The 12,149-nt window shown below is 36.9% G+C and overlaps 1 protein-coding gene across 1 annotated transcript in view; it reads right to left on the bottom strand.

Moving 5' to 3' along the window:
• Window positions 1-1,836: 1,836 nt before the first annotated feature.
• Window positions 1,837-12,149, bottom strand: part of LMNA (lamin A/C) — an 86,423-nt gene continuing 76,110 nt past the window's right edge. The window contains exon 13 of the mRNA XM_053704474.1: window positions 1,837-3,569. Within this exon, the coding sequence (XP_053560449.1) occupies window positions 3,540-3,569 (30 nt within the window). The 3' untranslated portion in view covers window positions 1,837-3,539. The remainder of the gene's footprint in view (window positions 3,570-12,149) is intronic.

Genomic DNA, 12,149 nt, shown 5'->3' on the forward strand with positions numbered 1-12,149 from the left:
GAGGCTTCTCAAAAGCAAACAGTTAGGTAGTAAAGCTATGGGGATCAATAATATTGAAATCACAGACTGAGTTGAAAATAACAGTACTTGCCAAACACAAAGTGCTCAGTTCAGGATATAGATGCAGCATCCAGGTAGAAACTGTTTGGTAATTTCCATCAAAGACACTGTAGGCAGATATGAACTGCAATTGTAGAATAAGCACAGTGTTACTCCAAGGAGGAAAACAAAATACTAAGCAAGGAGTGCTTAGTGTTCAGCTGTTTTATGGGAGTAGCTAGATTGTGATTGGATGAACAGTGATTAAGGAGCAAAACACCTAAAACCCTGACAACGGTAAAGTCCGCTGAAAAATGCCCCCTCCAGATGGAGGATTAGTTAAGCCACGAGAAACTACATGTGGAGTGGGTAGTGTAGAAAGGGTAGTAATCTCTCGGGACACAGATTCCTGAGAGGTAGACGGCTCAGAGGGGCTAATAGCGCTATAAGTATTAGCAGGCTTCTCTCCCTTCTAGACTTTAGAACAGTGCTTAGGCAAATGGAACAAAATTGAGCAGGCAGGTAAACCATGGCCTCCTCATAATAGGAGCAGAACCTTCTAATGTAGTATCAGAGTCCTCCATGGCTAAGATATATTCACAGAAGGACAGACAAAAAGTAAACGCTTTTATTCAAAAAACGGCACCTTTATAATCCCAATGACTGGGGCACTCACCACCTTCTAGACCCAGACAGCTAACAGTGTAAACGCTCTCCTTAGGAGTGATGTCCGCAGCAGGATCATAGGAAAATGAAAAGACCGCACCTGGTCACGTGGTGCATAAGACAGGACTTCCCCTGCTATGAAAAAAGCGCTAAACTATTATGAGCTGCGCAACACTCAAAAACTAAAGTGAAACCTGTTTGTTCCAAGCCAAAAGCACACAGTCTATGAGCTCAAAAAACTTTCACATTAAAGCAGTTATAAATAACCCCTAGCTGTTCAAATAATCTCCATGAAGGAGATATTAACCCTTGATCCTATCAAGGCACAAAGGAGCTACACTGTGACCCTGTATATAAAAAGTGTATATAATAAACAGTCTTACCCTCCAGGATCCATGCTGTGGAACAGGCACGCTTCTGACATGGACTTGAGTGTGTAACAGCAAGCAGTGAAACTTGTCAACACTGAATGCTCAGGAGCTGTTAGGCGACAGTCTGTATGGGTTTGCAAAAAAACTTTTTCTGCATCTCCAGACTTTCATCAATACTCTCACTGAGAGGTTGACATGATTACTTAAAACTCCAGTCTTTTCTTAAAAGGGAACATACCCATTACAGGACTATCCATATCTTCTGACACTTCTCTGCCACCTCCTATAGTGACAAAAGGCAAAGAATGACTGGGGAATAGGGGAAGTGGGAGGGGTATTTAAGCCTTTGGCTGGGGTGTCTTTGCCTCCTCCTGGTAGCCAGGTGTTGTATTTCCCAACAGTAAGGAATGAAGTTGTGGACTCTCCCTGCCTTATGGAAGGAAACACTAGTTGCATACATGGAGGATAATTGTTGCATTTAACCAAGTAATATATATCAGGAGAGAAATGTTACAAGAATCTGTAGATCTTGAGGTTGGACAAGCCTATTTTATAGATCCAATAAAAGTCTTGGTTTATATAGGATGTATTTAGGATTGTGGCACATATACTGATAGACAATTGCTCATTTGAGATTGTTCACAGATAATTAAATTTTTTGTTAAGGAATGTTTCCCTAACACTTCTATTAAAAAACAAAATAGAAACAAACAAAAAAAACATGTTTCTGTTTAGAGACATGAATAAGTTACAAACAAGCTTTATGGGTTTATGAGTACTTTATTCAGAGGAAGATTTGCACAGACATTTGCTTGTTGCAGTAATAAAGTTTTATTTATTATATAGACAAAAGCATAGCAAGAAAAATAAACCCCAGCACCATGCGGGGGAATAGTATGTGACACATACAATAAGGCACTTGATCCCCCTTACAATCTTCTCTTTAAGGCACTTATCAACTTAACTCATCATTTACATCATTGCTTATCTTACTGTCTTTAATTAGTAACAAGATAAAGCCTTTAATATCCCTGATTTCAAATTGCTAACGTGGCACAATGTTAATCAATGTAAAACGTATTATGCCCTAGCAATAAAGAGTTAAACAAACATAACCATATGTTTGTTTTTTTATTATTTCTGCCTTTATGGAAAATGGCAGCAGAGAGGATAATGAATGGGAATCAGCCGATCCCCATAATATATTGTCAGTGAAATGAATAACTTCATTGGGTCTTAGACAACACTTTAACAAAACATACATATATCAGCCATTTTCCTATAACAAAGGCATACCTCCGGGTCTCAGCATTTATTAATCTCTCTCCATCCAGGAGCACATGGTATTAGATTCTTCACAATGACCATTCCTTACAACATGGGCAATACTGATAACCAGACCGTATAGTAGGCAAAGCACAAGTAACACAGAAGTGAAGGAGTCATTATGGCACGGTACCCTACAATGACCAGCAATAAGCCAAGCTGAGTATATGATGCACACAGAATGAACTATATATGATTGCAAGAGGAAGAAAGGTACTCTGTATATAATATATGTAGGTACATGCAATATGGTAGCCAAGACAATACAGTGCCACCCTGAGTTGTAGCCCTGTGTACTTTCTGCTTAGCCAGAAAAACATTATTAGTGGAACTACACAATTTGGCATGTTTTTTTATACTCATTAAGTGCAGAATTATGTAGTGAGACATTTATCTCTAAACCTCTGTAGCATGAGATGTGACGGATATAGGAACTACTTACTAAACTACACAAAGGCCTACAGGAACTCATACCTAGCTTGGTAATTGTAATTAAAACAAACATGATTTTTTTTTCTGTGATCCCTTGAGTTGTACAACTTTATTGACATTTATTTAGGATGGCGAATAGACCAATCTTGAGCATATGTTATATACCCTGCAAATAATCACTATATAATAATATATTACATGATGAGCTCCTGTCTGTCAGAGACATTTATCCCACTAGTTTACCTGCAACTTAGCGGTTATAACCGTTGGAAGGTTTCTTACTCAAATTTTGTGAGCTTTTCTGTCAAAAAAACAAACTATAAAACACCTTAACACAATTTCTGCTATGGAGGACAACACTGCAGTTCACTGAAAACACTGCCACACATACAGCTGTGGCAAACAAAAATAAATCAACGATAGATGGTCGTATAACTACTTCCTTCAATCCTGGCACAGTTGAGGTTGGTAGAGAATGCCGAGATATTTGTCTTTGGCTTAAATCAAAGCAAATACAAATATTACTTTGTAACAAAAAAAAATGGCAATCTGTTTATCTTTATAAAATATTTGCCATAGAAAATAAAAATCTAGTAAAAAAAAAAAAAAAAAACGAACAACAAAAAACAAAATAAGGCTTGTGTTTCAGCTTTCCTTTTTTAGCTTCGGCACTTTGGTATAATGATGCAGATAAATGTCAGGTCTTTACATTATACTGCAGTTCTGCGGCGGGACCTAGAGAAGAGATTAGAGCAAATCAGATGTGAAAAAAGTAAGGAAGAACAGCTTGATACTGGTAAGAAGAGAGACAAATTACAAAATTGTGTGCCCAATCCTCTATTGAAATATGTTAAATCTATAATAAGTATCAACAATTAAAGTTTATTATACTGATATATAGCACAGATTCATAAGACAAATAATCCTCACTACTGCTGCAGCCAATGATACCAATAACGTACCTTGCTAGTCTAAAAACTGCCAGCAAATGTTAAGTTTGTCATCTGTGTTTTACAGAAGACTCTTTTGAATGTCAGACTGCTGTGTGGAATTAGCTTACGTTTTTTTTATATTTAAAAGTATTTTTGTTTTAAGTTTATGATAGGAGGTTTGCATAGGAGAAGGGTTACTAATGAGTAGATCCCATAAAGGTTTACAAATTAGTAGCGGGGGGTTTTCTATAGGGGTAGTTACAGTTAGAGTTCATTGTGGGGTCTCGGGTTGGTCATGAAAGTGTATTGTGATGTAGGCGGTTACAGTTAAAGGGACAGTCTACCATAGAATTGTTGTTGTTTTAAAAGATAGATAATCCCTTTATTACCCATTCCCCAGTTTTGTACAACCAACAGTTATATTAATGTACTTTTTACCTCTGTGATTACCTTGTATCTAGTAACCTTCTTCCAGCCCCCTGATTACATGACTGTGACTGTTTATTATCTATTGTCTTAAATTTAGCATTGTTTTGTTCTAAATCTTAAAGGGCCATTATACACTCATTTTTTCTTTGCATAAATGTTTTGTAGATGATCTATTTATAAAGCCCATAAAGTTAGTTTTTTTTTAAAAAATGTATAATTTTGCTTATTTTTAAATAACATTGCTCTGATTTTCAGACTCCTAACCAAGCCACAAAGTTTTATGTGAATACTGTCAGCTACCTTCTCCAGCTTGCTCCTGTTTGTGTAAAGGGTCTTTTCATATGCAAAAGAAGGGGGAGGGGGAGTGTCTTATTTCCCACTTGCAGTGGGCTTTCCAACTACCTTTTCAACAGAGCTAAACTGAAAGCTTCTAAGTAAGTTTTTAAACCATTTTATACTGGATTTTTATATCAGCATCTGTGCATCTTATTGTTTATAGTAGTGTCTATTACATGCAGTTATATGAAAATGAGTGTATACTGTCCCTTTAAATAACCCCCTGTGCCTGAACACAGTGTTATCTATATGGCCCACGTGTACTTTCTGTCTCTTTGTGTTGAAAAGAGATTTAAAAAGCCTGTGATAAGAGGCAGCCCTCAAAGGCTTAGAAATTAGCATATGAGCCTACCTATGTTTAGTTTAAACTAAGAATACCAAGAGAAAAAAGCAAATTTTATGATAAAAGTAAATTGGAAAGTTGATTAAAATTAAAAGTCCTATCTGAGTAATGAAAGTTTAATTTATACTAGACTGTCCCTTTAAGGTTAATTGCACAGTGGAAAATTTGGGACACTGCAGTTACAGTATTTTGTCATGGGGGAGGGCACCTTGTTGGGTTTACTCAGTGCAGAGAATCTTTATTTTTCATCCTCTGCACTGAGTTTCATAGACCTAGAATAGTTGAACAACTGATTTTAGAACTCAACGATAAAAGGGGCAGCAGCAACGTGGGCTGTTGTACATAAAAGTGACAGTCACTCTTATATCATACCATCTCCCATAGGAAGTAGTAATCATTGATATTACTTTGCTGCTGCTTTAATGTTTGAGCTAAAAAAAAGTGGAGCAGCACCATCAAAATTCTTTGCAATGTAGATTTATTCACATATAAAAATGTTCACATTAAAAAACGTTTCAGGACACAGCCCTTAAAGTGATGGTAAATCCTAGCGTTTGCGAAACGCGGATTTACCATTGGAACAAATAAAGGGGACTTTCATTCATGAAGTATAAAATACTTCATTCTGAAAGCTCCTTTATTTGTTTGCAGCGTTCGCTGCACTGAGTTGCTAAGGCAGCCCTCGGCAGAACGCTATTTAGCCAATAGCCGTGCGGGGAAACAAATAAAGGATCTTTCAGTATTAAGTATTTTATACTTCATGAATGAAAGTCCCCTTTATTTGTTCCAATGGTAAATCCTAGTGTTTCACTATACTTGTGAATAGCAGCCTTATCAACACTAGAGTTAAAAGGTACACACCCTTTCTGTAAAGGATCACCTTCCTGTCACATCCAATTCAGTAACCCTTATAGCATTCCCTCTAGTATAATTACCACTTTACTACAGGTACGATTCTATATAGCCTACTAAATTTAAAGCTTATATATTGAAAATTATATATATATATATATATATATATATATATATATATATATATATATATATACATACACACACACACATACATACACGCAATTTGAAGAACCAAAAAAGTTCCTTGTGTTTTAATAGAAGCTTCCCTATCGCCCCTCTTCTTAATCTAGGGATATGGTCAATGACCTGAAACCTAAAATGATTAATGTTATGTTGGGCTTCCAAAGAATTACAAGTTGCTGGGCTCCTAAACACATATTGTGTATATTTGATTTATGTTCCAGTATCCTATTAAACTTTTTTGGATCTTCAAATGGAATACAATGTATCTACATGGGATGAGTAAAGATATAGCTTGGCATCTTCAGTATTGGAAAGGTTCTTTTGCAAGGATGGTGAGGGTGGTGAATATATAATTTTCAATATATAAACTTATATTATAGTAGGATAAATAGAATAGTACCTGTAGTAATGTGTTATCTACACCAGAGTGAGTGCTATAATCCTTACTGAATTGGATGTCACAAAAAGGGGTGTGTTCCTTTACCTCTAGTGTTTATTAGGCTGTTATTCACACATGTTTGTATAAGCACTAAGAGCCTTTTTATGCGTGTATAAATCTATATTGCAAGGAATTTGGATAGGGCGGCTTCACTTTTTTGATGTTTGTTATCAGAGACTTTGATCTATGCAGTGATCAAGAGGGCATGCACACCACAGTGTTTTTGTTCGAGTGCTGGATATTATACAGAGTAATGTTTGAGCCACTCAGAGCTGCTCAAGTATGATGAGCTTGCAACCTGCTATAGATGGTGCCAGTTCTGCAACATTGTTCTACAGCGTGTACCATAGGAAGTAGCCTTTGTGGTGCTATTGCTATTCTGACAAATAGAGAATGTTTCCATCTACTTAGCTGGACTGGGCATGGTAATTGTTCATGAAATCACAACTTAGAATGCAAGTCTTCTTCTGGAGAAGATAGTTACAAGGAATCAGTAATGTCCAACACAGTGTGAGGCCACAGTGGTGCAGGCTGTCGGAGGTTCCACACCAAAAATCCTCCAAACAAACAAAAGTGAACATGTCCAAATGACAGCAGCAATCACTAAATGATATAAAATTTCACAGCTTTATTGGAGTTTCCCCATGGTACAAAATTTAAGACGACAACGTTTCAGGCTTGTTGCCCTTAGTCATGTAAAGTAACACTGGACACAAAACATAGTGCCTTTTATAGGCATGTGCAAACAATAGGACACACCCATTTAACCATTTCAGGTATCACATACTTTAAACACATTATATACATTCAGTCAATTAAAATAATTGTTTGCAACATCAATCGCAAATAATAACACAGTATACATGGAATATGCATGCATATTATCTTTATCTTAAGTAAAATCTTTGTTGAAAGATAATTACAGTAAAATTATTATACAGAAAAAAAGACAGATGAAAAAACACACACATATATATATATATATATATACACACATACTGTATATATATGACACATTCTATAAAAAGTGTATGACACATTCTATAAAAGTGTTTACGACACATTCTATAAAAATATAGAAAGATCTAACTCCTTATTCATCCCTATTGGGAACATTGCATCTAGTTTAGCAATCCAAAATGCTTCCTGTTGTTTTAAAAGGAGAGTTCTATTCCCACCCCTTCTCAGTGGTTTAACATGATCAATAATCAAAAATTTGAGCTGACTCACACTATGTCCTGCTTCTACGAAATGTTCAGCAACTGGATTCTTAATATATTTTGTACGAATATTCAACTTATGTTCGGTTATGCGGTCTCGGACAGATTTTGTTGTCTCTCCTACATAGCTCTGCCCACATGGGTACTTGATCATGTATATAACAAAATTAGTGTTACACGTAAAAAAAACATTAATGAAAAATTTCTTCCCATTCCTAGGATGGAAGAACACTACCTTTATTCATGTTATTACAATTACAACATCCCAAACAGGGATAACATCCATGGTTTTTTTCAGTGATATACATCTGCCTTTTAATACTGCTGGGACCTACATTAGAATTAATACGTTTATCTCTCAAATTACTGCATTGTTCATATGCAGGTATAAAGCTTATTTGGTATTCTGGGACATTTGGATTACACTTTCCTAGAATATGCCAATATTTTCTCAATATAGATATAACATTGGGGCTCAAAGAATTATATTGCATAACACAGACTAGATTGTCATTTTTTTACTTCATTTTAACTTTAGGCTTTGTCAGTTCCTCCCTACTCAATGTCAATACATCCATGAATACTTGTTCAATCAATGTCTCAGGGTAACCCCTATCCACAAACTTTTACCCAGCTCCATCAGACTAATTGGTACAAACATCTCATCCGAGACAATCCTTTTTACTCTTAATAACTGACTGCTGGGTAATGATTCCTTCAATTTAGTAGGATGGGCACTACCAAAGTGTAAAAGATTATTTTTATCAGTGGCTTTCACAAACAGATCAGTCTCCAAAGTCTGTCCAACCTTATATACAGTGGTATCAATAAACTCAATTTTTTCTTCACTGTGTGACAGACTGAAATTGATCTGTGTAGTTGCAATATTAAACTCCCACAAACTCATATAGGGATCCAATGTCACCCAACCACACCCCAAAGATGTTGTCTATGTAGTGCCACCAAGTGGCGCCACACAGAATGAACATAGGGTTTCATAGACAAACTTCTCTTCAATTGCGTTCATAAATAGGTTTGCATAGGTTGGGGCGACATTGGATCCCATAGCTGTGCCTTGCAACTGTAAATAGAAATTGTCCTGAAACAAAAAATAATTACATCTAAGTACTATATCCAAAAGGTCTAAAATGAAATCTATTTGTGCCAGATCATATTTTCCTGACTGCACCAAAACTTTCCAAACTGTATCTGTCCCTGTTGTGTGGGGGATGGAGGTGTATAGGCTTGATATGTCTAAGGTGTATAATATTACTTTGTCACATGTCATAGGCAATTCCCTTATTTTATTAAAAAAGTCACTGGTATCCCTAATGTATGAGTTTGTATGTTCCACAAAGGGTCTCAAAATATGATCTAAGTAAATAGAGATTTGAGAACATGCTGATCCTATACTGAACACAATAGGGTGTCCCGGTGGTGATTCTAGCTTTTTATGAACCTTTGGTAAGGTATATAACACCAGTATCTTATTTTCATCACTTTAAATATGTTGCTTCTGCTTTATCAATGAAGCCATTGTTGACAGCTCTTTTAATAAACACTCTCAATCTCTTTTTGGATGTCATGTATGGGATTATGGGGTAACGGGGCGGGCAATACACTTTTTTCATTTGCCAATTGAGATCTGATCTCATTAATGTAATACTCTTTATCAAGTATCACTGTGGCCCTGCCCTTATCAGCAGGTTTAAATATAATGTCAGTGCTAGATCTTAATGACTTCAAGGCCTTTCTCTCTTTATTTCCAAAATGCTTCTCATTCCCCATTTTCTGACATTTTTGTTTTTTCTCCATTTCTAAATGTAACAATTTAACCTCATCCAGAACCAAATTTGCGTAAACATCAATACTATGATCTTACACATATGGGATAAATTTGCTTTTATTTCTTAGACCCAGTGCTTTTAAAGATAAATCATTAGTGCCAATATCATTCATCACAGTATTTTGTCTTATACCCATAGACACCTCTTTAGAAATAAAGAATTTGAGTTTCAGTGTCCATAAGAAACTATATAAGTCTTTATGTATTTCAAATAGATTCCCTTTGGCAGGAGGACAGAATGACAATCCCTTTTGCAAGTTAAGTTCATCCTCAGATATACATCGATCAAGGATGTATCTAATATCGGTTTTCCCAACGGTTCTGATTACTGCAACGTAGATTCTTCACTGTCCCTGTTTGGGATATTGTAATTGTAACAACATGAATAAAGGTAAAGTGTTCTTCCATCCCAGGAATGGGAAGACATTTTTCATTCATGTTTTTATGTGTAACACCAATTTTGTTATATACATGATCAAGTGCCCATGTGGGCGGATCTATGTAGGAGAAACAACAAGATCCAGTTGCTGAACATTTCGTAGAAGCAGGACATAGTGTGAGTCAGCTCAAATTTTTGATTATTGATCATGTTAAACCACTGAGAAGGGGTGGGAATAGAACTCTCCTTTTAAAACAACGTAAAGCATTTTGGATTACAAACTAGATACAATGTTTCCAATAGGGATGAATAAGGAGTTACATCTTTCTATATTTTTATAGAATGTGTCATATACACTTTTATAGAATGTGTCATATACATTATCTCACAAAAGTAAATATACCCCTAACATTTTTCTAAATATTTTATTATATCTTTTCATGTGTTAACACTGAAGAAATGACACTTTGCTACAATGCAAAGTAGTGAGTGCACAGCCTGTATAACAGTGTACATTTGATGTCCCTTCAAATTAACTCAACACAAAGCCATTAATATCTAAACCGTTTGCAACAAATATGAGTACACCCCTAAGTGGAAAAGTCCAAATTGGGCCAAAATAGACATTTTCCCTCCCCAGTGGCATGTGACTCTTTAGTGTTACAAGATCTCAGGTGTGAATAGGGAGCAGGTGTGTTAAATTTGGTGTTATCGCTCTCACACTCTCTCATACTGATCACTGGAAATTCAACATTACACCTCATGGCAAAGAACTCTCTGAGGATCTGAAAAAAAGATTTGTTGCTCTACATCAAGATGGCCTAGTGTATAAGAAGATTGCCAAGACCCTGAAACTGAGCTGCAGCACAGTGAGCAAGACCATACAGTGGTTTCACAGGACAGGTTCCACTCAGAACAGGCCTCGTCATGGTCGACCAAATAACTTGAGTGCACGTGCTCAGCATCATATCCAGAGGTTGTCTTTGGGAAATAGACGTATTAGTGCTGCCAGCATTGCGGCAGAGGTTTAAGTAGTGGGGGGTCATCTTGTCAGTGCTCAGACCATACGCTGCACACTGCATCAATTTGGTCTGCATGGCTGTCGTCCCAGAAGGAAGCCTCTTCTGAAGATGATGCACAAGAAAGCCAGCAAACAGTTTGCTCAAGACAAGCAGACAAAGGACATGGATTACTGGAACCATGTCCTGTGGTCCGATGAGATCAAGATAAACTTATTTGGTTCAGATGGTGTCAAGCGTGTGTCGCGGCTACCAGGTGAGGAGTACAAAGACAAGTGTGTCTTGCCTACAGTCAAGCATGGTGGAAGTGTCATGGTGTGTGCCTGCATGAGTGCTGCCGGCACTGGGGAGCTACAGTTCATTGAGGGAACCATAAATGCCAACGTGTACTGTGACATACTGAAGCAGAGCATGGTCCCCTCCCTTCGGAGACTGGGCCGCAGGGCAGTGTTCCAACATGATAACGACACCAAACACACCTCCAAGACGACCACTGCCTTGTTAAAGAAGCTGAGGGTAAAGGTGGTGGACTGGCCAAGCATGTCTCCAGACCTAAACCCTATTAAGCATCTGTGGGGCATGCTCAAACAGAAGGTGGGGGAGCGCAAGGTCTCTCACCAGCTCTGGTAATGTCGTCATGGAGGAGTGGAAGTGGACTCCAGTGGCAACCTGTGAAGCTCTGGTGAACTTTATGCCCATGAGGGTTAAGGCAGTGCTGGAAAATAATGGTGGCCACACAAAATATTGATACTTTGGGCCCAATTTGGACATTTCCACTTAGGGGTGTACTCACTTTTATTGCCAATGGTTTAGACCTTAATCGCTGTGTGTTTAGTTATTTTGACGGGACAGCAAATGTACACTGTTATACAGGCTGTACACTCACTACTTTACATTGTAGCAAAGTGTCAGTTCTTCATCGTTGTCACATGAAAAGATGTAATAAAATATTTACAAAAATGTGAGGGGTGTACTCACTTTTGTGAGATACTGTGTGTATATATATATATATATATATATATATATATGAAAAAGAATAAGAATTTACTTTCTTTACAGAGGTTATATTATAAACCTCTTATCTTTCTTTTTAATTGATATATATATATATATATATATATATCAAATGATGTGTATGCACTCCCACCAACTTGAAACAACTGCCAGAGTGCTCTGTGGATAATGTAGAGTTCATAGAAAAAAGCACTCACTGGTCCAGCAGCGTCTATAACAACAAAATGATTTTTATTTGTGTGACGTTTCGGGACAAAACAAGTCAGAGGAAGGGACTTGTTTTGTCCCGAAACGTCACACAAATAAAAATCATTTTGTTG

Source organism: Bombina bombina, chromosome 1, assembly GCF_027579735.1.
Source record: "Bombina bombina isolate aBomBom1 chromosome 1, aBomBom1.pri, whole genome shotgun sequence".
Lineage (NCBI taxonomy): Eukaryota > Metazoa > Chordata > Amphibia > Anura > Bombinatoridae > Bombina > Bombina bombina.